At 36.6% G+C, this 26,121-nt stretch overlaps 6 protein-coding genes across 14 annotated transcripts; 1 reads left to right on the top strand and 5 right to left on the bottom strand.

The window, feature by feature from the left end:
* Nucleotides 1–223: 223 nt before the first annotated feature.
* Ctps (CTP synthase) lies at nucleotides 224–4,456 on the bottom strand. The gene is made up of 11 exons (XM_070667198.1): nucleotides 4,218–4,456; nucleotides 2,831–3,001; nucleotides 2,665–2,750; nucleotides 2,396–2,527; nucleotides 2,148–2,312; nucleotides 1,764–2,051; nucleotides 1,584–1,672; nucleotides 1,210–1,508; nucleotides 1,008–1,115; nucleotides 680–895; nucleotides 224–587 (listed from the first exon to the last, which is right to left on the bottom strand). The coding sequence occupies exons 1-11, from the start codon at nucleotides 4,381–4,383 to the stop codon at nucleotides 496–498; spliced, it is 1,812 nt and encodes a 603-aa protein (XP_070523299.1). The 5' UTR covers nucleotides 4,384–4,456; the 3' UTR covers nucleotides 224–495.
* A 318-nt stretch (nucleotides 4,457–4,774) lies between these two features.
* On the bottom strand, nucleotides 4,775–13,458 carry Mbd-r2 (MBD-R2). Of its 5 annotated transcripts, none has more exons than XM_070667183.1 (17): nucleotides 13,320–13,458; nucleotides 11,114–11,609; nucleotides 10,770–10,904; nucleotides 10,623–10,649; nucleotides 9,779–9,879; nucleotides 9,532–9,617; nucleotides 8,944–9,343; nucleotides 8,734–8,848; nucleotides 8,376–8,668; nucleotides 7,312–8,034; nucleotides 7,015–7,197; nucleotides 6,814–6,894; nucleotides 6,343–6,628; nucleotides 6,120–6,257; nucleotides 5,639–6,036; nucleotides 5,279–5,530; nucleotides 4,775–5,201 (listed from the first exon to the last, which is right to left on the bottom strand). In XM_070667183.1, the coding sequence occupies exons 2-17, from the start codon at nucleotides 11,596–11,598 to the stop codon at nucleotides 5,077–5,079; spliced, it is 3,828 nt and encodes a 1,275-aa protein (XP_070523284.1). In that variant the 5' UTR covers nucleotides 11,599–11,609; nucleotides 13,320–13,458; the 3' UTR covers nucleotides 4,775–5,076. The 5 variants fall into 5 exon arrangements, with proteins under 5 accessions (XP_070523284.1, XP_070523280.1, XP_070523282.1 ...); XM_070667179.1 differs by lacking the exon at nucleotides 13,320–13,458 and adding an exon at nucleotides 12,751–13,290; XM_070667181.1 differs by lacking the exon at nucleotides 13,320–13,458 and adding an exon at nucleotides 12,751–13,289 and having other exon boundaries at nucleotides 7,066–7,197.
* Nucleotides 13,459–13,833: 375 nt separating this feature from the next.
* Nucleotides 13,834–17,271, bottom strand: LOC139108711 (E3 ubiquitin-protein ligase MARCHF8). 4 transcript variants are annotated; one of them, XM_070667222.1, is made up of 6 exons: nucleotides 16,835–17,271; nucleotides 15,830–16,123; nucleotides 15,142–15,233; nucleotides 14,840–15,020; nucleotides 14,496–14,761; nucleotides 13,834–14,425 (listed from the first exon to the last, which is right to left on the bottom strand). In XM_070667222.1, exons 2-6 carry the CDS (start codon nucleotides 15,944–15,946, stop codon nucleotides 14,164–14,166), a joined length of 918 nt encoding a protein of 305 aa, XP_070523323.1. In that variant the 5' UTR covers nucleotides 15,947–16,123; nucleotides 16,835–17,271; the 3' UTR covers nucleotides 13,834–14,163. The 4 variants fall into 4 exon arrangements, with proteins under 4 accessions (XP_070523323.1, XP_070523325.1, XP_070523324.1 ...); XM_070667224.1 differs by having other exon boundaries at nucleotides 15,142–15,214; XM_070667223.1 differs by having other exon boundaries at nucleotides 16,839–17,271.
* An 889-nt stretch (nucleotides 17,272–18,160) lies between these two features.
* LOC139108720 (uncharacterized) lies at nucleotides 18,161–19,540 on the bottom strand. Its single transcript, XM_070667236.1, has 3 exons — nucleotides 19,329–19,540; nucleotides 18,860–19,125; nucleotides 18,161–18,726 (listed from the first exon to the last, which is right to left on the bottom strand). The coding sequence occupies exons 2-3, from the start codon at nucleotides 19,102–19,104 to the stop codon at nucleotides 18,429–18,431; spliced, it is 543 nt and encodes a 180-aa protein (XP_070523337.1). The 5' UTR covers nucleotides 19,105–19,125; nucleotides 19,329–19,540; the 3' UTR covers nucleotides 18,161–18,428.
* A 175-nt stretch (nucleotides 19,541–19,715) lies between these two features.
* LOC139108718 (PRKR-interacting protein 1 homolog) lies at nucleotides 19,716–21,203 on the top strand. The gene is made up of 3 exons (XM_070667233.1): nucleotides 19,716–19,939; nucleotides 20,199–20,378; nucleotides 20,449–21,203. The coding sequence occupies exons 1-3, from the start codon at nucleotides 19,841–19,843 to the stop codon at nucleotides 20,821–20,823; spliced, it is 654 nt and encodes a 217-aa protein (XP_070523334.1). The 5' UTR covers nucleotides 19,716–19,840; the 3' UTR covers nucleotides 20,824–21,203.
* On the bottom strand, nucleotides 21,200–25,991 carry LOC139108693 (HEAT repeat-containing protein 6). Of its 2 annotated transcripts, XM_070667187.1 has the most exons (12): nucleotides 25,353–25,920; nucleotides 25,011–25,259; nucleotides 24,709–24,939; nucleotides 23,803–24,628; nucleotides 23,441–23,730; nucleotides 23,018–23,359; nucleotides 22,631–22,878; nucleotides 22,330–22,549; nucleotides 22,117–22,194; nucleotides 21,829–22,035; nucleotides 21,615–21,731; nucleotides 21,200–21,528 (listed from the first exon to the last, which is right to left on the bottom strand). In XM_070667187.1, the coding sequence occupies exons 1-12, from the start codon at nucleotides 25,527–25,529 to the stop codon at nucleotides 21,355–21,357; spliced, it is 3,159 nt and encodes a 1,052-aa protein (XP_070523288.1). In that variant the 5' UTR covers nucleotides 25,530–25,920; the 3' UTR covers nucleotides 21,200–21,354. The 2 variants fall into 2 exon arrangements, with proteins under 2 accessions (XP_070523288.1, XP_070523289.1); XM_070667188.1 differs by lacking the exon at nucleotides 21,200–21,528 and having other exon boundaries at nucleotides 21,635–21,748; nucleotides 25,353–25,991.
* Nucleotides 25,992–26,121: the final 130 nt, after the last annotated feature.

Genomic DNA, 26,121 nt, shown 5'->3' with positions numbered 1-26,121 from the left:
TTCAATTTTTTATGTATTTATTGCATAATACGTCTTCGTTTATTTACAGACTAGAAAAAAGATGCTGTGCAACTGTTGTAAATTCATCATTTTTACAACAGTTGTTAACATTAAATTATTATTTTTACAACATCTGTAAGCATTAAAATTATATTTTTTTAATTTAAAATTTATAGACATTTTAGTTAATTTTCTTTTTAAAATTTGCTGTTACAATTACAAATTTTAAAAAGCAACATTAATATTCCTTTATTGTTAAATATGTACAATTTATTTTTATTAAAATTTAACTTAATTTATACAAAATATAAAATTAATGTATTTAATAGATTTGACACTCGAGACTTTTATCAAATATTAGTTATCGAGCTAATAATACATTCGCTAACATACTCAATTTTTTAATTGTTAATTATATAACAAAGAAAATATCCAATAAAAGTATGACCAATTACATATTGAAATAAATCAAAATTTGGAATGTAAAACTCCATTCTAATCGTTAAGAACAGATGTATTGCTACCACTTCTGCTTGCACCATTGGACAACTGCAGTTTCGTCATTTCTTCTAACACATAATCGTCATCTGTAAATCATACAAATATGTTAATTGTAGAATTTTCATGTAAATTAATTTAATATTAATTTTTATTTTTTTTTTATTGCTCGATTTGTTACCGGACTCGTTGTCGCTCAATTGACGCGGTGAAAATTTACATCCTCGTGCTAGGTAATGCTGCAGTTTGCCAACGCTGGCTAAAATTAAACCGAGAAATGGTGGTGACGGTTTTAACGGCCTTGACAGATATTCAGGATGAAACTGAGTAGCTACGTAATAACTATGTCCTTCCAATTCAGCAATTTCCATTCGTATATTTTCATCGTCGTCACGGCCTATAAGAATATCAAAATTACATTTTTGTTTCATATTATAATATATAATCAAGATTACATATATTTACGAAAGATTATAATTTTATCAAGACATTAACAAGATTTAACTTACCTACGAATTTTAAACCAGCTGCTTCTAAGTCGTTTACATAAGTTGGATTAATCTCATACCTGTGCCTGTGCCTTTCCTCTATAACATCTTTATTATCATACAATTTCTCTGAAAAATAAGCAATTGCAAATAAAAAAAATGTATCAAAAAATGTATAGAAAAAAAAAAAATAATAAACTCAATATCAGTTCTTACTACTTACTTAAAATAGAATTATTGTTGTAAAATCGTGTTTGTCGCTTGCCGAGCCTCATTGTTCCACCCATTATACCTTGAGTATGTTCTGGCATATCTATCACTACAGGAATATGAGTATCTGGATCGATTTCTGTAGTGTTTGCCGTTTCAAGGTGCAAAACATTCCGCGCAAACTCAATGACCGCTGCTTGCAAACCCAGGCAAATCCCGAGAAACGGCTTATCATTTGTTCTGCACCACTCGCAAGCTTTCATTTTTCCTTCCATTCCTCTTTTTCCAAAACCACCCGGTACAATAACGCCGCTAAACGCAAGGAATATATTTTAATTTTCTATTAAAAATAATGTAATCTTATACGATTAAAAATTATGAACATACTTGCTTTTACAAAGTTGTTGCCAGGCTTCATGATACAATACTGGATCCTCCAATAGCGTAACTTGTTCTAAATTAGCAGCTTCTATAAACTGCAAAAATAATCCAATGATATACATACATGATTATTATACATGATGATCTACACTTATATAATATACTTTAATAATTGCGACACTCTACCGTCAAATTCAATTTATATCCGGCCTCGATAGCAGCGTGTTGCAATGCTTTCGTAACGGAAGCATAAGAGTCCTCAAGTTTCGTGTATTTACCCACAAGAGCGATATTAACATCCTTTCGTAAATGATCCACTCGTTCAGCCAAGTCTCGCCATTTTCGCATGAAGTAGCGTGGACGCGGTACCCCAATATTTAGTTGCAATCGATCATTGAGGAACTCTATGACACCTTGATATTCCATGAGAAGTGGTACTCGATATATAGAGGTCAAATCGTGAATAGTTATGACCTGATCAAATTGTACAATATAGATACATTAAAATCGTTTTATTTCACGTACTGCAATAATATTATAATACAAAGGTAGATATTTTATAATAATTACCTGTTCCGGCGCTACGTGGCAAAAATTCGAAATTTTTTCTTTAACGGAACAACCAATAGGCTTTTCAGATCTACAAACTATAAGATCGGGCGATAAACCTAATCCTCGCAGCTCCCTAACACTAGATTGTGTTGGTTTAGTCTTAGGTTCACCCGTTGATTTTGGCTATGAAATAATTTATACTACTTTTATAATTGCTTAGAAAAAATTGTTAAAGAAAAAAAAATCCTGAAATATGTAACACATACCTGTGGCACCAAAGACACATGAGCAACGCAAAAGTTTTCCTTTTTTACTCTAAATTGAAATTGTCTAAATGCTTCCACAAACGGCATCCCCTCTATATCTCCTATTGTGCCACCAAGCTCCACTATGCAAACCTATAAGAAATCATCATCAATTATAATAATTATATTACAATGTAAAAAATATTTCACGAATTTATGTTCTAGAATTTAAATTATTTTATACAAATATTTAATTGCATATAATTATAATAATTTATTGTTAATAGCACCTCTGGTTTAGCTCCATCTTCTGTCACAGATTGATTTGCGATTTTCTCTACCCATTCCTGAATAGCATCAGTGATATGAGGCACCACTAAAAAGAAGATATCTCTTTATTAATTTACATAACTTGGTTTCATTAAACATCTGTGACATTATAAATAGATCGGTTACCTTGTACTGTTTTTCCTAGGTAATCTCCTCGTCTCTCTTTCGTAATAACATACTGATAAATTTTTCCAGTTGTTATATTATTATCTTTGTGAAGAGTGATGTCCAGGAAACGCTCGTAATTCCCCAAATCGAGATCTACTTCCCCGCCATCATCGAGCACATAAACCTCACCTGTTTTACAGTAAGAAAAAAAAATTCCATAAGTGTATATGTATTTGAAAAAAAGAATGGTGCAGAATTACAAGCAAAACCGTCTATAGGAAACCAGTAACATAAGATGTTTTTCTTCAGAGAATTATACAATTGGTAGATTTATAAGATAGATAATGCGCATTATGTTACATTGGAAATCAGAAACCTTAACAAGCTGATATACATAACTGCTAGTGTAAGCGTTATTAATTTAATTAAGACGTACATACAAAAGATATATTGTTTTAAAAAATGTTAAATATTATCAAACTTTGTTTAATTCAATAAAAAAAAAAAAAAACAATTTTAGTAATAATCTTATTTAAATCTTTAACTAATGTAACAATAAATAATTTAAAAAATCAACCCAATTTCAAACATAAACCTAATAACAAAAAGTTTGCATGCAAAATTATTACAATTTTTAATTGCATTTTTTCTAGCTTCTTTTATTATTATTATTAAATTATTATTTAGTTGATATATGGAAAAGGAATTAAACCGGGCGAATTAACCGAATGTGTTTCGCGCGACTCCACCGATTATTTAATTAATTAATTATTAAATCGTCGACTAGAGCTAATCGGAGTCTAGACAGAGTCGTCTTACAGACGTTTTCGCAGAATAAAGGGACAAGTAGCTCTAAAATCAGCTCGGTGAACGCGGAATAACTCAACGTCGCAATATAATATCGTCACGATATTTTGCGTTCGCTGAAAAATGTCCTCCGCGCGTTGCGTTACACTCCGCGGCTCGTCTGGATGGACGAGCCTTAATCATCGGGAGCAATAACGTAGAAAATGGCGATACGACGTATGTGGCATGGCTCGAGTAGACTTTCGCCGCTACAGTAAACCGATTCGCTCGATTTTCCCGCGATTTCGTCATATAACCACGTGTCAGGTTTTCTTTAACCGGCGCGTCTATTGACTCCCCTACTTCGTTAACGACGAAGACTCCGGCGAGTGAACGAGTTTCAGCGCCGGCGAAGCCATTCGAATTCAACCTGGCGCGATCGCGGTAAAATCGACACGACAGTCGACGATTTCCCGTCAACCCGGCATAATTCGGACGAGAGAAGATGCGAAAAGGCGAGGGACCCGAGTCATTAAGACACCCCGTCGGTCGCGGCAACGGGAGGAAAATCGGAGCGAGGTTCTCGATCCCGCTGATTTTTATTTAGATCGATGCTCACCATGCTCGTAGGGCGAAAACGTCCCGGCGTCGATGTTGATATAGGGATCGATTTTGATTGACGTCACGCGGATGTTACAGTGCTTCAGGATTGTGCCGAACGAGCTGGCGATCACACCCTTGCCGACACCGCTGATGACGCCGCCGGTTACTAAAATATATTTCATGACGACGAGACGTCTACCACGTGCAAGAGGCAAAAGGTTTATTCGCGCGCCAACACGCGTCCTTACGCTTCCGTATTTCGAAGCGAACTGAATGCTACGCGGCGGAAACCACGAAAAACGAATGAAGGGAGTGAATTAAACCGTATGGAGTTTTCGAATGGCCAATGCGAGAAGCGGCTGCGGACAAATGGCGCTGATCGTCGACTTAAAAAGCAACTATGGTAATTATATCGAGTCCTCGACACGATTGGCTCTTCGTTTCAGTTTCTTGTTGGATCTATAACGTATACAAGCAGAAACCAATCACAATGAGAATCGCTAAACATTTGCTAAAATTCTTTTTTTTTTTTTTTTAATCGAACGTTAAGTCTCAATAGGCAACATCTGAAAATAATGATTGCATTAGTTTCATTTATTCGTACGAAATGTCATTCTATTTACATTTTTATTCTACTGAAAATATATAACTTTTTAAATAAAAACCAAAAATATCGCCGCATGGATTTAATTTTTTTTAACAGTTATTTTGAACAATTAAATTTTATTCTAAATATAAAAGAACAATTATCTGTGTTCGTAATATATCGAAGAAAAATATTACCTGTTTATACTACACGTCTATTCATTATCTACATCTATTTACATATGTAAGAATATTATAAATTATGTTCTAATTTTTCGACAGCTACGACTTCAACATAATGCTGCCAGTTTTCGAACTGTATTTAAATCACGAAGCAGCATTTGTACAGTCTGTTTAGTACGGGGTTGAACAAGCGGATCCGATACAAGCTCATCCGGATCCATTGCTTCTAAAGCTGCAAATAACATATATATTAAATATCTACTGAACACATCGCGATATTAGTTTCCTCAATGCTTTTTAGGTACATACCAAAAACTTGCGCTTCTATGGATGTTAATCTTGAATCAATATGATTCTGAAAATGTTCGATGTGCTCTAACAATCGCATTCGACACTCAGCTGGATCAATTGGCGCCTCCGGCTCCGGTATAAATGGTTGCGGAAACGCGGAAACGTCATTTTTAATTGTGTTAGAGCCTCGTTGAACGTTATCAATAAGCGATTCAGAATTGAGGCTGTCAGAGGCTGGATTATCGATAATAGTTTTCTCAGGTAACAAATCTGCACAAAAATGTTATTAATATATAACATGGCTATTTATTTGTGTTAAAATTCTATCAATTAAAATACGAACTAAATTTTTTTTTTTACTTTATTGGATTACTGTACCTGAACTCTCTATTTTAATGTTAGACGTGGCAAGATCTTTCTCTTTTATGTCCGAGTTACCACTTGTCAATGCATCTAGAAGTATATGATTATCCTTCGAATTTATCGAGCCTTCTTTCTTATTGATAATTCTGGATTCATCGGAAGGCGTGCTATCTTCTTCCAAAATTTTCATCAATTCCGAATCGGAAGCAATCGACTTCGCATCTTGATCGTCTTTTACAGGTAACTTGATATCCGGTTTCGTTTCAACGCGTCGCGGTACCTCCACACTTGTATCGGGAAAACTTGGTGCTTTGGTTATTTCCATCACTGGTACTGGCTCCATATCTATTTTTGGTATATCCATTTTCTCCCAATTCTTAGCCCAAAGATACAGTTTCGGATGATCTTTTTTTCTATAAAAATTAAAATAAATTATTAGTTACAATAATCACAAAACGAACGTATATTCTTCCAAGCAGGCATATATTTAACTTACTGCGCCACATTGATTTTTACACGTAAACTGTGAAGAAGTTGTTGTATTTGTAAAAGTGCAGCAACTAAATCATAAGAACGTTTTAACATTGCTGTCCTTTGATTTATTTTATACTGGTTTCGAGTTCGATTGGACAAGCTGCAAATTAAAGATGTATGAATATTCACTTTCAGGAATGGCTCTCAGGCTCTCAAAAACTCAAATATAAATGTAATAAAATTACCTTAGCAATTTTCCTTCTTTAATCCAATCCTGATCGTGATAATATTTTTTAGATGGCCGTAGTCGATATGGATTTCGACATATGTAACAAATGTATTTCTCGGGAACATCCTTTTCCCTCTCAATAAAATTGCAGTGACCGTGTTGCCAACACAGACAAAGATCACACTGTATCATCAAACCGTCCTCTTCCATAAAGCCACATGTACAATTTATTATTTCTTCTCTTCGAAGTTGCTCCACCTTTACTAGTTCGCCGTTTATCATCATCATTACTCCTTCACTTTCTGCGATAAATCATCACATTATACATTAAAAATTTATATTAATAACTTTACAGTAAGCAGAGGATACGCTATCAAATATCAAGTGTTTCTTGCGAGCGCATAAAATAATAGAACGAAAATAAAGGCAGCCGTACGTGAAATCATGAAACAAAATCGATAAAAGATTAAAAAAATAAATAATATACCTTCATCATTATTAATATCTGATTTAACTGCATCCCCTTTTAAGGGGTCAGTTTTATCAATACGCAAATCATTTAACTGGCCTAAGAAACAACAGAAATAGTACAATAGTAAATATAAGATATCTTGTTTTAAAGAATGCTACTCATACAACATATGTAACTGCATTAAATTAGAAAAAAAAGCGTAAAAAATAAAATAACCGTTTCTGTAACATTTCGCTTTGTAAGGTACGGCAAAATATCCGCACTTACTATTCTGGCTATTATCGTCACTTTTTGAATCGGATTTTCTATGACTATATCTGTACATAAGCGCTGTAGGTCCTTCAATATCCATAGCGCTATCATCTAAGTCACCGAAACTATCGGGAAGATCTGACATACCTATCCAAAAAAATATTCAACGTAGTATAATTCTTTTTTTTTTCTTTTTCATAAGTTAATGAAATATAAAACTTGTCTTAAAAAAAATTTTTTTAGAAAAACATAAAAGCTTACCGTGTCGTCTCTTTGATTTAACTGGTACATCTACATGTTCGATAAGCTGCCGCCTTTTCTGACTCTTTACGCGTTCACCGTGTGTCATTTCATCCAAAGATTTTATCCTATCGATTCTTTGCTCCGATATTGTAACTGGCGGTCTTACAGGCAACAATGTTTTAATGCCGCCCTGTGCTTTTTCCTCTTTTATTTTCATATCGAATAGCGTACCAGGAGACAATGCGCAAGTATTTTCTCTCTTCCTTTCAATATCGTCGTCGATCTCCATACTGTGATTAGATATTGGTGACATTGTTTCAATCTTCATATCTTCTTTCTGTAAATTATTACACTTTTCAGACTGATCAAGTTCTTCTTCTTCTGCCATTATCGGTCCAGATATTGACGGAGACGTTGGTTGCACAGTATTGAGTACTGATAAAGACGATGACTTTTCGGGAAGAGATTTTTTCTTTGCCGATTTATTTATTTTTTCCAAAAACGTCGAAGTTTTTTTGGGAATTATATCTTCTATAGATTCACCGATAGTTCTTGCATAAGCCAAATCTTCAACTTTTGGTGTAGAACCCAAAAATTTAGAATATTCAGGATGGTAATGCTTAATATGCATCTGCAGCAAATTTTCCTTTCGAAAATTTTTGTTGCATCCTTCTTTGGGACACTTGTAAGCGCTGTCCTCCATTTCTACGCGAAGTCCACCACGAAGTCCAATAAAAACGGCTGTTCAAAAAAATATTAAATTGTATAATAATGTATTCACAGGGTTCTATTATATTAAAACAATATTTACGACATAAGATACTTAATTTAAATAATTAACAAAGTATCAATTTTTAGTAAAGCATATACAGGATGTTTGAGATAAGATTTTCGGGAGCAAAACTTTATTTCAAACACCCTGTATAACCATATTTTTTCAAAAAATTATATTTGTACAAAAAATATGTATCTACGAATACTTACAATATATCATCTCTGGCAAGTTAACGGAATGTAAAAAACATATTGTAAAGATTAAAATATAATTGGAATTAAAATTTAATATATAACAAGAATCTTACCACCATCTGTAGTAGATGTAGTAGGCGTCGAAACAATAGGTGGAGAATCGATACTATTCGTCACCGTGGTAAGTAATGTACCGTCAGGTGTGGACGTTTTTATTTTAGGCAATAAAGTTTTAATTTTTTTCGGTGCCTCTGGTGTAACTTCTTGTTTAACACGATTCGTGTGATTTCGCTTTCTACGATGTATGCAAAAATCGAACTTGTCGGGATCAAAATCGTATTGTCCTTGGTTCTCCATAAATACCCTGATATCGTTTCTCGATCTAAACTTCTTCCCAGTTTGCTTGCTTTAAAAGAAAATTAAATTACACATGGGTTTTATTTAATACTATTATAAAAAAAAGAATCTTACTGTATAAACAAGACGTCCCATTTCCCAGCAGACGTGCCCGTTTTTCTCTGTGTAAAATGTTTCTCCCAGCCAGGAGGCAATCTTTTGTCTGGTACTATTATAGATCGCCGTGGCCCTAAAATAATAAATTTTTATGTTATGTTAAAATATTGATTATAACGTATTTACAAAATGCAAGAATTTCTTTTTCAAAAGGTTATGCTAACTCACCATCATTACCATCTACAATATAAGATTCTGTTCCTTGTGGTTCTCCATCAATCCATTCAGGACCAACATTCTCCTCAGGCTCTATATCATTTTTTGGCACATCCTTCTTGCCTTTCTTTGAATAGGATTTAATCTTTGCAGTGCTTTCAAAACCTCTCAACAAATCAGTTCCTGGATCATAACAGGGACCATATAAGGTACCATCCAGTTCAATCTTACTTTCTATAGAGGATTCACTACTTTCTTTAACAACAGTCTCCTCCTTTTTTGGTGTTTTATCAGCATCATGCTTATTGCGCCTTCTTGAGTGTGTGTTAAATAACTCCATAATTGTATGCTTTCGTTTCTTATCCCTTCTCTCTTGTTTGCTGCCGATGTAACTATCCACTTCATTCAATTGCTATTTATATAAAAATAAAAAAAAAATAATTTTTTTTACTATTATGACAAGTTAAAATAATAATTGAGAAATAATACAAGGCATTTTCAAATTCAGTATTAAAGCACTAGTTCGCTATTCTAATTCAGGTAGAGTTCCTTTAGATAACTTAAGAAACAACAATATAACCTCAATATTGGAATCCGTACCTTAATCGGAGTTTCGGCGATTTTGGTCATTTTCGATGACTTGACGATCTTCGCATATCCATCATCGAACAGCACGTTGTACCTATCTGCAGAAAGTATTCATTTAAGATCACTCACGTACGCCATCGAGGACGGGATAAACCGTTAAGTCTACAGGCTTGTCTTCGAAGAGGCAAACGTCAAAATCTATGGAAACCACAATCTAGCCTTTTTAGCTCGCGGCTAGGGGTTAGGTTAGATTGCTTACCATTCGTCAGGACCGCGCTAACTTTGGCTGGATATTTTTTGCCGTCCGCCCACGTAGCCAGTATCCGCTCACCGACGGTGAACTCCCGCATCTTCGTTTCCCTGTAGGTGCGAAATCTTCGCATTACACACGCGAAACGCAGAACGTATGTTGTACACAACGTGCGCGTGGGGTTCAACGAAACAGACAGAAAAGTAGGGGTTGGAGAGGGGGAGAGGGAAGAAAAATACGCGTTTCGCACTGTTGGGGTTTCACAATTCTCCCCTTTCTCCCCTCTCCCCTGAGTTTAACTCCGGGCTCTTCAGATGGTCAAAAGTGCAATTGTTTCGGTGACCCTGCACTCGAAAAATAGATTTAGCAACATTTTCGATATAAATATTACACGTTTTGCAAGAGTCGTAAATATAAAATTAACACAAAATTAGCTAAGGATGTGACAGGGTGATTATACAATGCTTCTTTGTGACGAGCAATGTACAGAATACACAGTAGGTATAATTAGTATTGCATCACATTGAGTAATGTTAAATAAGTAAAGTAAGATGTCCAAGATTTCTGTTCCATTTTGTTAACTGCAATGATAAATTGTACTTTTATCATATATTTTTGTTTATGCAAGCATGAAAAAACCAAAGTAGGCGTACGCAATAAATATGTATCGTCGATACACCCGGAGCCGATGCTCTTTATCACCCTTGCAAAAAAATAATCGCGAGAGTTTTGAGTTAACAATTTCCGTGTTAGATTCTTGTTAATACAACGCGCAGACATACAAAAATAATGAAACCCCTACTGCTACTATCTACTGCTAAAACTATGTTCGTTAACAATAGTTTTCACTTACGGGGGTGGCGGAATCCAAGTCTGATCGCTTTAAGACACGAAATAAATTTGTTTAAGATTTTTCGGTTTTTGAGAAAGATAAATGACATAGTCCACAAAATTCGCGTTTGATGTTTTGTGACTTTTTTAATTAAATTTGAGAACTTACTTTTGTGGAGTTTGCAATATACGAAGTCTGGAGCTATCCATTGGTATCCATTCGTCAAATCTCGAACTCCATTTGTCAAAGTGAATCAAGACCTCCCTATCAACCCAATCTGTTTCTACTACTTTGGCTGAATACCTACAGAATATCACCAGAATAAATATTAATATACATATATATATTTTATCTGAACTTTTAGTAGCATAATTCTTCAATGTGTAATTGTGTAATGTGTAATTCATAGTTTAAGCATTTCGTTAAACATCTTCTGCATTATAAAATAACTTTTTTACAAAATAAAGAGAAAGAAAAAATTTTTTATCGAGATTATACTCGACAATACTTGCCACTGATCGTTAAAATCTTTCGCTTCTAATTTGGCACCAGGAAAAAATTTCAAATCACCACGATTTTTCGGTTTTAACTCTTCAGACTTGTCAAATTCTTTGTTGGCAGACAATTTTAAACCTTCCTTTAAATCTTTGGTTCCTGTCTTCATTGCTGTTTCTGGTTCGACAATGCCAAGCTGTATCATCACTGAATTAATTTTATTATCCGAATTCTCAGTCGATTTATCCTTCACAGGTGTTTTACTTTCTTCTTTCAAGTGTACCATTTTGTATTCATTATCCGTTGCCTCTGAACTGTCGGGGAGATTTAAGGAATCTGCTGACGATTCGGGTCTAGAATAACATGTCTCGCCGCAACTATCAGATTTGGGTGTTCTCGCCTCGGATAACAACGGTGAAGCAGAATGTTCCAAGTTTAGTATTTCTGAGTTGATCAGGTCTAAATCTTCTTGAGCATAGGATGTAGAGGACTTTACTGACATAATAACAGGATCTGAAAAAGTAAAACGTTTAATAATAAATAACATTGATAAGAATCTTTATCATCTTAAAAATTTCTTATAATAAATTTTTTTCTTTAACTAATAAATTTAAAATCGATTTTAAATTAAACAGCAATTTATATAAAAACAAAATGCATGAGTATATTTCTAATTAAAATTTAGTTTTTTTTTAGACCTAATTCCAAATATCTTTTTAAATTTACAATACACAGCAAAGGCAATAGATTCAGTAATCACACATATCATTAACAACCGCTTAATAAATTCAGCTGGGTGCAAGTTGATACTCTTCTACCTGAACCAAATAAAGAAAAGAACAGTATACAGTACAGCATATAAAAAGTCTTTGATTACATAATACTTCAAGTACTCTTGACAAAACAAAAAATTTTTCAAGAGCTCAAAGATAAAGTGAGTAGACTTAATAAAATTAGCCATTTTTAAAGAAATGTCATTGTTCATTGCAACGTGGAAAAAACTGTACTTGGCATTTCCAACTGTATGTTCACTTTTCCCATGCTAGAACAATACGAACGCGTGTATTTGCTAATAAAAGCATCGACCGTCCGAAAGTTTTTCAACAGTTTCAGCGATAAAAGCAGCGGCGTATGCGGAAAAAGTATTCGCGATTACTGATGTCATGCCTTCGCTATGAAAAGTAACACCACCAGCGGACGTCCGGACGTCGCGGACCGCCCGGTTCCGTCTCGTCAGTCGCCGGCGAGGGACGGTGTCAACATCGATGTGCCACTTTGCGAAAGGGAGAAGGAAAACAACGAGATTGTCGAGCTACCGGCATAAGACCGGCGCGACGTGACACGTTCCCTCGGACTCGTAAGCCTGGCGCTCCTACAGTCATACACATTGAACACGCGACGAGGAGGGACGGCGAATGGAGGTTTGGGGGAGGGCAGGAGGTGAGAGGCGCGAGGAGGACACGCGGCGAAGCGGAGCAGGGACGAAAAGGGGCGAGGGGAGTCACGCGAAGGCGACGCAACTACGTTGCGTTTTAACGTGCGATGTGCACTTCGCTCTCGCAGCACCGGGCGTGCGGACGGATGGACTGGACCGGGCCGTCCCATCCCCGTCCACTGCACGCATGTACACAGGCATACGCACACACACACGTACCGGGATGATCGTCATAGTCCGCGAAAACCGTCGGCACGCTGCCCCTCTTGAGCAGGAGCTTGTGACCGCCCCGCGCGGCCTCGTAGTCTGCACGTTTGAAATGCTTGTGGCAGACGACCTGGCCTGGCGTCGGCCTGAAGCCGCCGTCGAAGCCACCGCTGGCCAACCACCTGTCCCGCAGCGCGGCGTCCTTGGGGAACTTGTGCAGCGGCAGTCCTCGAGCGCGCGCCTCCCGCACGTCCGCCCTGCAGCTACGCACGCAGCATTTGCGCGCCATTCCCGTTGCCCCCGTCCCCGCCGCGGCGGCGGGCGATACCCTCCCCACGGCACGCGAGCGCGGTATACGCCGCCACTTCATTTACACACCGCCCGGCTGCTACATAGCGGCGGCGTTCACGCTCTCGCGAGCCGTGCCACACCGCGCGGACACCGGGAACGAAAAACGTGCGCGGTTTCCGCGTGCGGACGCTCGTCGATACGCACACAAGCAGGCAAATACACGCGCGGACGCGCGCGCGTACCACACACACACACACTCACACGCCGCTCCGCGTGGAGCACGACCTTACCGCCTCGCGCGCGCGGGATGCGCGAATCCTCTCTCTCTTTCTGTCTCGCCCGTTATTTCTCGTCACCGCTTTGTACGCGAGCCGTGCTCGGTACTTTGCGGCGGATGCCGCTGTGAAAACGCCCGCAGAACGACCGCACGACCAAACGTTTCGGCTACACGCGCGACACTGATCAACCGATCGATACGGCAGCATCGAGCAGCCGGAATCTCCGATGTCGCTGCGACTCGATCCAGTGGCGTTCGCGTCACCGACGTCTTCACAAAACTCTGACCGCGTCCCAAGCCTCCGCCGGTCTTCACGGTTCCTGTAATTCTCCATCGTCTACAATGGTTTATACTCTATACAGAATAAAAAATAAAACGATTAAAATATAACTAAAACATAAAAAAAATAATACATTTTTTATACATTATAAATAATTATTGATAATCTCTAAGAACGGGATGCTTGCAATGTCGTTGCTTGATAAGAAACAGACTAAATGCGAATTACTGCAAGATGCTGCAAGGGCTCGTTTAAATATGGTAAAGTTTATTTAATAACATCACAGATACAATAATTATGTACATAAGAAAGCGTCAGCATTTTTCGAGGCTGCACACTTCCGTCTCTATCTCACTTGTCAACACTGTAAGCATCGAAGTACTAAGTTTCGGAGGAAAAAAAAGGTGCTGCATGAGGGCGGATATTTTGACGACTTCGGCAGGGATAAATTCCGCTCCGAGCTGCGAAATCGTGTATAGTCTAAAAATCATTCGAGGACGCGCCGTTTATCCCGTATCGGGAGAAAACTTTCGGCTGGCCACCTTTTCTTTCAATAATCATTTCCACCTTTGATGTATTATAGATTGTCCTCCGAAGAAGACAGTTTGTCAAATACGTAAAGTTTCAGTTGAGCATCGTGCCTCTGCGGTGGCGGGACAGAGTCGGGCTTCGCCATCTGCGAGGCACATGGAGGGTCTATGGTACGGGGTAATAAGGTGCGGTTGAGCTCGGCCATCGAGGCAGTTGGGTCCTTTAGGGGTAGGGTGACTTCTCTTAAAGAATCCGTGGGTGAGGAAGGAAGCACCACTTTCTCAGGAGCATTTTGAATAAATATCACCCTAGAACAGACAAACGTGATCGATTCGAGGCCCCCTAAATACGCAAAGGTGAAGCCTTCCAAGTACCTACCTATTAAATGCTCGCCACTTTCTGCATAATGTAACATACGCTTTGCATTGAATATACATAAAAACTAATCCGCCGGTAGAACCGATTACGACGACTATTAACTTGGTCCAGAAAGACCAGTCGACGAATCCGCGACGGGCCTCCTCGACGGATCGTTCAACGAGCACGTATAAAGACCATGCCACGCAGAGCGCGGCCACGGCGTGAAAAGCAACGGCGCACCATAATTTTCGCACCTCCAACGCGGACATCTCAAGCTTTTCCCACTGCAAAGATGTTACATCTCATTTATAATTGAAATGTGTTGAAAGGTATTTTCCTACAAATTGAACGAGTTTGCCTACCTCACAGAATGGTTTTGTCTTGGCATGCATGATAAATGTGAACTTGCACAATTCGCAAGCGCGCGTATCGGAGGCTTTTATCCATTGTTGAAGACAAGCTTGATGCACGTAGCGCAGGCTACCACTGCAATAGCAAGGCGCTAACAGAGGAGCGCCTTCTTCACCCTCGCAATGACAGATCCTATTTACAAAACGTGTAAGCTTATTCATAATGAAATAAAAATGATAAAGACAATTATTAATGATATGAAAGTAATATACATGATGATGATACATACATGATGTTACTACAGTCCATTTACCTGCAAATATCATGGTTGGTAGAAGATAATGTGCTTACGGACGAGTGACAATCATCTGGTATAATAGTAACTACTGTGCCGAAAGCAAAATTCTGAAATAAGTATACTTCTGTGAGTCACGGCGAGAAGAGGTCATTATCAAAGAACTCCCTTATCTTTCTATATAATATGTTTACAAGTACTTTTCAGATAATGTTATCATGAAGCATTAATAATTATCACATTGACATAAAATTATAATGTCTAAAAATAATTTGTTTTTTTTTTAATGCTGCGATTTATATTATGTTTATATTATGCTTTAGCAATGTTGCATCAATAAAAACCAAAAAATTTATTCGTCAATCTTTATTTTTTGAACACAGCATACATGCATTCCCATTAACTTCTACAAATTACAGACTCCTCGGTTTATTTTTTTGAAGAATAAAAGTCTCCAAAATTTTATCAAAGTTTACTTAAAACTACCTCAAAAATATTATTTTACGGCTATGACAGTAATTTAAAAAAATTTAATTTAATAAATTAAAAAAAACTAACATTTTTATAAAAGAAAATTTCACAAAAAAAAATTCCGTAATTTGTGAAAAGTAAATAGATACAATGAAAAGTGTTTCGTTAATAAAAACTTAAAAAAAATTTAATTAAATATTGCATGCTAATTAATTCCCAGCTTAGAAACAGTCACCTGTGGTATCCATTCTGACAGAGTTTCTCCACCAGTGGGACTCGTGTTGTTAGACGGAGCAATCGACAGCGGTGGTTGCCAATCAGGCGGATTAACATTAATCTGATGAACCGGCATTACTCTCCACCCTCGTCAAATGTGTGATAACAATTAGACTTGATTAAATATATCTCGGATACATGATTAATACGTTGAGTTTTGGTAGCGTCTTGTCAATCTCAAGTCTCTTTCCGATTAAAAGCTCGCCGCGCACATTTCGCGCATCATCCAACTTTCAGCATTAAAACGCACAGCCTGGAATCAAACGTACAAGTGTTATAACGTTATAAACAGATCTATAAATAGCGTATATGATGTTATTTCACATATGCTATACAAAAGTATTATATATATACACATATATATATATGTATGCACATGTACGTTATGCACACGCACACGTATATATATGTATATGTATATGTACATGCACATGCACGCGATATACCCGAAGAAACCAAATGCAACTTCTTTACATAATTATGTAATAATCTACTTGCAGGAACAACTTTTACACGCACACGCGCGCGCCTGTGTGTTTGTGTATGCATTTCCCCAGTATGTCTGCCAGCATGCTGTTGCAAGCTATTTAGCGACAGAATAAATACTTCAGATGAAAGCGGTCTACTCGGGCGAGTCTTCTAACGAATTAAAGACAAACTCGAGCATAATCGCGGCCGTGTCAGCGCGATACATCTAATGGCGTTCCCGTAAAAGGTTAAATGCTGGGTTTTCTCTCGGGAAAATTGGCAGCCTCGCGGGGCGTTATTGGAAAAGCAAGCAAGATCCAGCGGAGGGCTAGCGTTGCGTCGTAAATCGCGCATTTCGTTTCGTGCGAAAAAAGCAAAAGAGAAAGACGCTCTTCGTCGTCAGGGGCCGCGGATTCCCCGTGTGGACGCTGCGGGAAGAAGAGGCAGGCGAGGAAAAGGAAAACAAAGCGTACACCGATATGTCACTGATACATACGTACTCCGTGTCGGCCGTGTTTGTCCTCGGTCGCGTCTTCCGCAAGCGAAGTGACGAGAATACCCGGCGGGCAGCGAGATTGCACCCGCGGCGGCAGTTTTAATATTACTTCGGCGTCGCGGGGGATGGGCGGGAAGCCAGGAGGAGACGGCAGCAGACGGGCACAGGCAGATTTTGACACTTCGCCCCTGAGTCAATGACACGACACGGGGAGAAGAGGACTGCTCTCTCTTTCTCTCTCTCGTAATCTCTCCCTCGATTCCGCGTGCGCCCGCGCGCGCGCGCGCGTGTTGTGTTGTGCGTCCCGTCCGTCCGTCCGCTCGGACGTCTAGCCGCGAGTTCCCTGACGCGGAAACGCGCTGCCGATGCTCAACGCGTGGGATCGCGAAACGACTGAGCCGCACGCTCTCCACATCTCGCAATTTTTCGCGGCACCCTTCCCTCCCGTACCTAAATACGCACGGCCCGTGTCCGCGCGCTCGATCACCCCTATCTGGTCCGCTGGATGGCGACACGCGTGACGTAGGCACGGCCTTGGACGCGATCAAACCAATGCAAGCCGCCGGTAACGTCTCGCCAATAATAGCGCGCTATTTTAAATCCCGGTCGCCGTCCACGTCGCGGAGATTAAATACACGACTGCCGCAATAAGTTATCGCCGATATCACGTGGGAGCTTTTGATTATTAGCTGTTCAATTGTGATAATGCTTCCTCTCTCCTTGTGGGGTTTCGCGGATTATAGCTTGAATCAAGGGGCTATTTACGAAATTTCAACTTGGTTCGCTATTTATAGCGCGGGCAATCGATCCAGCCGTGAGAGATAATTGACAGTACTGTAATTTTTCTCGCAAAATACATAATATGCTTTACATTCTCGTACAGTACTTATTTTACCTTATATACTATAAATACTACACTTTATTCTTACATAATACTTTGTTTAACAAAACCGTTACGTTACATAAAACATTAACGTTTTTCGGTTTTTTTGCTCCATGAAAATTTTATTAGCAATGTATCACGTATGTACGTACGTTGTAAACTTTACGTAGTTTCCACAGCTTATATTTGTGAACACATTATTTCAGAACTTTTCATTTGAATATTTAAGCATATCAAATAAGTTTTTTTTTTTACAGTTAAAAGACTCATTTAACCCACAAATGGCACATTTTAGCTACTTAATTCCTTTTCGCAGATACCTAGAAACTTAATGTATTAATTTTGAAGCATTTTCTTTCAATCAATAAATTAAACATTAAAAAATAACATATCTACTTAATGTTTTTTTTTTTATAAAAAGTGATTTTAACTTTCGAAAATGATTTCGTGGTCGAGTGCTTTATTTGAGAGTTAGCTATTACAAGTTTTTACATTTAAAACTAAAAAAATATATATATAAATGATCAAACTCTGTATCTAATCCATTTACTTATATAAATATCATAAATTCAAATCTGTATAGTCAGAAATAAACTTATAATAATTTTTATTGTACGAATAAAGTTTAAACAATAATTTTAATATATCAAATGTTAAATGCGCTTAAACGTAGAAAGTAATGGAATCATTTTTAATAGTTGCCAATAGCAGTTAAAGATATATACGATGGCATGACTTTAATGTTACAGATGTGTTACAAATTGGACATTTGCGATACTTTTTAATAGCATTACTTAAACACTCCGTACAAAAAATATGTCCACAAAAAGTCGAAATAGGCTTCAAATGTGTACTTAACAGTTTTAAACATACCGGACAACTAAGTACTCTTAATTCTCCATTATCTGTCTCAATACTGTATGTCTTATTCTCTTCTTGGTTGCTAATGTCAAGGGTTGAAACTTCATTTTGTGAGTTGCTGGTTTCTTTTTTTTTCTTTCCATATTTTCTAAATATAAGATAACATCTACTAAGAACATGATTTTAACATAGTTGAAACTATTATAAAATAATTTATTTTTTATTAATAATATTAAATAAATGTTGAATAGATATAAAAAATGCACAAGACATGCACAAACCTTTTAGTATTTGAAGTGTTTCCTAAAAGTATTGGAGACAAAGCTCTTCTGCAATTCTGGTCTGGTCTATCAACCACACTATGGCTAGAAGATGGATCTTCAACTCTTCTCTTGCGTGATAACCTGAGTGACTCAATTGGTGAATCTTTAGTCAAGTCAATAAAATCTATTGGAATAGGTACAGGAGAGGTAACTTCTATGACTGACTCATCCATCGTTAAGTCCACTGAAGTAGAATGGGCCATGTAGATATTCTTATGTATCACCTAAAATTTAAAAAAATGATTAGTGCTTTTAAATTCTACAACTTGATTTCTTCTTTCAATGCTCTGTAAGAACAAGTGTATAGATTAACCTTTATTCATAATAACTCTTGAATTATTCATTTAAAAAACCGGCTACTTATGCTGTATATTCATTAAAAAAAATGTTGTATTATAACTAGCGATGAAAATGCATATAGGTATACCTGCAAGTATGTGTTTCTGTAACTCAAAATTTTCGTGGTTAATTAGTGAATAGCAGGCTCGTCGTTGACAGGAATCACACGTGCAACACACACGTAATTCATAACAATTATATCAGTATCTTTGATCCCTGCCTTCGCCGACAAAATGCTCAGCTGTTCTCTCACAAACGATGAACGCTTGGATGACCTTGCGACCATCTTCAGTACGCAGATCAGTGAAAATCCGAATCAAGATAACCAATAAATTTGATTGGATAAAAACGAATTCCTCGGAACTCATTGGGTGCGTTCAGCAAACAACTGCTCTTGCATCTGATTGATAAATATTTTCAGATCTTAAAGAATGTTCCAATCAGATGTAAGTGCTCGTTGAGTGCATCAACGAGGTCTACCGAGACAATAACCTGCAATTTCTGCAAATTCATAAACACCCATGAGAATAGAAACGCGAAACTCACGAGAGATTTGTCTGATTAAATTAATTTAATTTTTCACGTTAAAAAATCGAGAAAATGTCGGACGATAAGGAGAAGGACGAGGAGAAGCCTGTAGTGCCAAAAACGGCCGTGGACCTGCAAAGATTAAAATTAATGAAACTTATGAAGAACGTGGTGAGTGTTGGTGTTAGAAATCCAAGTAGCCGAAGCCGCCTCGTCGATTAGTTACTGTCTGTTTGCATCAAAATTCAGATAACTTATTTGTAATACCATTCTGTCTTTTTTCAACAACTTTATTAAGCAACAAAGAATAACACTGTGGGTGAAAGTTATCTGAGTTTTGGTGTGACTGGAAAGTAGCACAAAGCTTGTAAAGCAGTAAGCATGAAATTGTTATTTTATTTGTTGTAATCTGTACTTTTTAATTCCGTAGGACAAGCCCATTATATTGCCGGAACGACCAAAGGCTAAAAATACGCCTTCAGTTCCAGAATTTGTTCGCAATGTAATGGGTAGTAGTGCTGGAGCAGGTAGTGGAGAGTTTCATGTGTACAGACATTTACGACGTAAAGAATATGCGCGACAAAAATTTATTCAAGAAAAAGCACATAAGGTAATTACTGTAAAAGATTTATACAAGATTGTTTATGAACTTTTTTCGAAAAATTATATTTTTCTTGTAGGAACTCTTAGATGAGGAATATCATAAAAAAATGGAAGAAAATAAAAGACTGACAGAAGAAGCAACAGCAAAAAAACGCGCTAAAAGATTAAAAAAGAAGCAAGGACGTAAGCTGAAAAAACGCATGAGAGGTAAAAAAGAGAGTAACAACAGTGTAAATGAGAACCAAAACGAAACCAGTTCAGATGAGGACGAAAAAGCTAACACTACAGAAGGTAGTGAAATGACAGAAACAAATCATGCATGTTCTAAAAATATATCTGCAGATGAAAGTGAAGAAGTAAAAGCAACAGAAAAGGAATCGTTATCTGCAAAAGAAAATCAAAACGATATATTAACGACACCGTCGGAAGTATCAAGTGCAAATGGCACGTGATATGTGCATTAATATCACGTAATATAAAATATTAATTCTTGTTTTTTTTTTGTTAAGAGTGAGATTGTATAGCACATACATAGTATATGTATACATGTATTATACACCGAAGAGTAGATACGGCGTTTTCTGCGGCTATCGTACGTAACTCTAGACGGCAGAGACAGGGAATGAAAGAACGGGGGGAAATCAGTCATCGGCAACCGGCCGGCGCGGTACATATATGCGGCACATGTGAAACTCGACGCACACGACTTTAAAGTTACGTTCGCTAGCTACTTACGGCGCAGCCAATGCCATATCTACCTTCCAGCGTACATATATATACATACATAAATATAATTTGTAATATTATTTGCGATTAAAACATGGAAAATACATCGTATTATTTTATTCTTAATAATTTTAGTGGTATAAGGGCACGTTCATACATATTCATTTTGTATCTGTTCGAGGAAATTCGGAACACTACACGGACGCTGTACGGACGCGTATTCGCATTTGTCCGTTAAAATTTGGTCGCCTATAAATCTATATCGTAGGTGTAATATCGTCTAGATTGTCATAGCGATTAGTTCTCTCAAATATATTTGCTAAAGATTGAGCGATCTGTCGTTCTTCAATAGAACTTGCGTTTCTGGCATGTTGTTCCAGCTGGGCTTTTGCTTTAATTAAATCTCCTAATTTTTCAGGCAAAACAGTCTCCTATAACAAAAGTTCAATGTGTAGAAATAAAAAATAAAACATTAATTTATGCAATATTAATTTAGTTGCTATATTTTATGCTATACTTGAAACTGCTTCATAAAATTGGAAATTTCGTCTACATGATCGCCAATTTCAATCCAGAGACTTTGCAAATCGGATTTCTCAGTACACGCAGCGACTCGACCAAGAGTAAGGCACAACTGGAAAATATATTTCACTTGTTAAATAATAATAATAAAAAAATATAAATGTATAATTTATGTTAATGACAAGAATAATTTTAAAAAGCACTCTTACTTGCTGAATTAGTGCATCTCGATGCGGATATTCAACGTAACTTGGGACATGTTGGGCATTTTCAAATGCTAATACGATACTTTTCCATAACGTTATTATATACTTGCCATAATAGTTACATGAAGAAAGTGCCCATGCGGCGTTTGTGCGTACTTTAAAATTGGGACTGTTACATATTAAAGTACAAAGTTCTGGAAATACCTGCTCCTAAAGAAAAAACATCTGCCTTTATACATTTAAATAAAATATGAATAAATTTATTAATAACTTTTTTTTTTAAATACGTACTTTCCAAGAAGGCGGCAATATGGCATCTGGATCGTGACTCAAAACTAATCCTAAGGCTCGGCAGGCATTCCACCGTACCTAATGTAATAAATAAAAGATTTTTATTATAATAAACCAAAAGATTTGTTTATTGCAGTACAATAATTATTGTATATATATATTAATATTACTTATAATTATAAGAATTATTTATACTTGTTAAGATTTTCTTACTTTCATATCGTTTCCTAAAATGGCACATTTAATAAGTGCATCCAGGCCTAATGTCGTATCGGAAAGTATGCATTTCCGTGGACATAAATATAAAATCGTTCCAATTGCTCTTACAGCATTACACTTCACTTTATCATTATCTTTCGCAGCTATAACGCTCACATGATACAATTTAGGTAATAAATCTTCCAAAAGAAGTGGTTCTACATCTTCGTGCTGTCTAAAAAAAAAATATATATAGATAAAATTAATGCTATAAAAACCAAGTCAAAAAAGGGGAGAAAAGTTAAAAAATACAAACTTTTGCCTGGAAAGACAGTCACACAAATTTGCTAATGCCCAAGCGCTTTTCACACGAACACCAAGATTTTTATCCTCAAAAGCTGAACAAACTGTATCAGCCAAATCCATGAGAAAGCCGGTATCATGTTCCAAAGCCGATAAAGTTACTAACATTCCTAACGCACGTAAGCCTGCTGCCCTTACAGCACTTTCCTCATCACGAACTGCTCCAAATAATATGGTAATTATTAATATAATTTTTTGCCTCTGTAAAAGAAAACATGAGAAAAATATTAAAAAGTACATAAAAAATTTTATTCCTATAAATATCCTATTTTTAAATAAATAATTAAAATGTAATTGTTTAAAAAAAGTAAAAAATTGAATTATTTTTTTTTAATTTTACCGATAATTGCGTGAATACATTTCCACTAATGCTGCCAAGACAGTCACAAGCAGCTTCTCGTAATATGGCTTGCGATGTTTGAGCAAGTGATATCATAGATTCAAATATAATATTCCAAAATAATATGCCGTTATTGTGATAAGTCTCAGTATTTGCGAGACAGCCGGATATAATTTCTAAAACTCGACATGCATGCAGCACCACTTGACTTTCTGACTCTCCCATAATTGAAATCAAAGTTGTGGTCACTTTTTCTAAATGAGGATACACGAGGCTTCCCGTATTAAATGCTAGCCTCCCCACGAGTTTTAAAGACTGAAGTCGTACAGGTGTATTAACCGACTAAAATAGAATAAACATAAAATTAAATTCTCCAATTTGACTGTTAATTACAAAAAGCTTTAACTGTAAATCATATAGTACCTTATTGGATATATTTTCTAAGCAAATACGAACTAACAGACAAACACTTTCATCTTTGGATATCGATGTTATTTCGTTACGACTATTTGTTGAATTTTCGATGTCTTCGATATCTATTTCCTCTTCTTCCGTTCCGATATCGCTTATAGAAGCAGTATCTGACTGTGATTTTCCCGAATCTATTTCACCTATAGTCTGCTTAGCTAATATGTTCAATATTTCTTGAGTAATAAACTCATTTGAGGCAAAGGCTTCGAAGATGGACAAGGCCGCAACTCGTACAGTCGGATCTAAAAAAAAAAAAAAAATATATTTTAAAGACAATAAGAAATTAAAAATTGTATGATATAATAAAGATATACCTTTGTGAAATATATGCGGCTTACAATTCCTAACTAATTTAGTAGCCAAACCCGGTTTTAGTCGTTCGTACGGTGTACCCTGCACAAGAGCTGCCGTGCACTTTAACGCGTGCGTTAATACAGCTATATTTTTTTCAGCGAGCAAAATTAATGACAATGTAAAATGCAATTCTTTGACCATCAAACAGACTGTGCCAAAAAATGTGATGAAAGAAGTATGATTGGTGTCTTCAGCGTGTATCAAAAACGGTTTAGCATCTATCAGTAGTTCAGTTAATATACTCAATACGTTTTGTCGTACTTTAGATACGGGTTCGACTAGTATACTCCTTGTTAGTACTCGTGCATCGTTTCGTGAGCCCGTGGCTACGATTTGCGGCCAGTATCCAAAAATCTCTCTACTCTGCGTAATTTCTATGAGAGTCTGCAGTAAACGTACAGCACCTAGTCTTACTTTAGAATCAGCATGAATCGAATTATTAATTTCTGTATCTGAAGTATCTGAATCGCTAGAGTATTTGGAAATGCCTGTGTGTTCTGGTGGAACATTAGCTCCCGCGTCAGACGTAGCTTTCTTAATCAGTGTCTTTTTAGATCTCGCTTTGTGATTTTTAAAATTCTTGCACTTAGGAACTACGTGAACACGTTCTGGGAGATTCATTGCGGCTGGACGAAGTAATTGCGGCCTCGTGACCAAGTAGCCTTTGATGCCATAAAACAGAAATGCTTGCACAACTCCCAATGTCTCACCAACAAAGTCAGGAGAACTAGGAATCATTTTTTCGAAAATCATACAGTGCAAAATGTGCAGGCATAAATTTATAATCTGTAAATACATAACTCAATGAAATATATATAAGTGTAACAAAATATATTTAGAAATTGTATAAAAATTATAATACCTACTTTACTATAATAAAGTTTATCATTATTGTGGTATGGTAGGAGTGACAAAATCTTGAAAACTATATCTTTTATCAAACATGTAAATTCATCTGATAAACAATAACTACTTTTGTTCACCACAATTTCTTCTAGGCATCCAAGTGCATGGAAATTGATTTCAGACCATGGATTACATAGTGGATTTAAGTACTTCATTAATAAGCCCTTATCTCTGAGTAGCATACGTACATGCTGAAATATAAAGTAGTTTTAATGATATAACAATTCCATTTAATAACTAATTTAGAGAGATATATACTAACGTGATTAATGTCGTCAAAGTATCCAAAATGTAAAAAACTTTTTATGACAATTAACACATTGACTTGTGCCAGTGAATCAGAAAATTCCAATGCCTCTAAAATCCAACGTTTGCAAGTTGCAAATGTTCGGCCAAGCAGCTTGATGTTGCTTTGAGTCAAATTATACAAGAATTTACAAACGTTTCGAACCAGAGATGTTTCTGTAGGTAGAACTGTCGCGCAAAGTTGATTCACCAACAATAATACTGCCTAAAAATATATTAAAACGTTAGCAGGCCAACAATAAAATAATTTGATATGCAGTTAGTAGTTCTGTGGTATTAAAAATAAGACGTCTCTTACATCGTTGTTTGCAATATCGAGGCATCTGTAATCCAATTCGTTGAGATCGTTTAGATATACGTTGATCTGCTTTTTGTCGCTGAGCTTCGTACTGGTTAACGAAAGCAGTCTCTCGATTAACGAAAAAAAATGTGCCGTGGTATCACCAATTGTGCGATTAACGTGTAACGAGGCCATGATTACATTTATATATATTACATAATTTTGTTATCTAGGACAGCACGAGTAAGTTCAACAATTAATTTGTACTATAATTTGTCTATGTACATTGTTACGCGACACGTGCATTTTTGCATGCACGAAGGTAAAACAGGATTGCTAGAGTCCAATAGAAGGATTCCGCCGCGAGAAGGTGATAAATCGGCCCAATAAACGGAACCGTCGAAAGGTTCTAATGTAAGAATATGTATAAGAAACTACATGGGCTAGCTCCCGAAGTTTCATCCCTTGTATTTCTTATTTTTCAAAAAAAAAAAAAAAAAAGAATCTGTATAACTGGTAAAGAATTAATAAAATAGTTGCTGGTAAAACATTAGTGTCGTCGAACTTGCGGCTGTTTTGTACAGATGGCATCGTTGAAGATGTATTTAAATATTTATATTTACGACGGCTATTTTTATTCTGAATTCAATAAAGTTGAAATTAGAATCGCTTGGAATATTTTACGATAATTTATAAATAGATTATATAGTATTTCACAATCTTTCCTAAATGCTCCCCAACTAAAAAACTTACTAACACACATATAAAGAAGGCAAAAAAGTAGAAA

Source organism: Cardiocondyla obscurior, linkage group LG15, assembly GCF_019399895.1.
Source record: "Cardiocondyla obscurior isolate alpha-2009 linkage group LG15, Cobs3.1, whole genome shotgun sequence".
Classification (NCBI taxonomy): domain Eukaryota; kingdom Metazoa; phylum Arthropoda; class Insecta; order Hymenoptera; family Formicidae; genus Cardiocondyla; species Cardiocondyla obscurior.
This window is presented reverse-complemented; position numbering and strand designations above follow the sequence as displayed.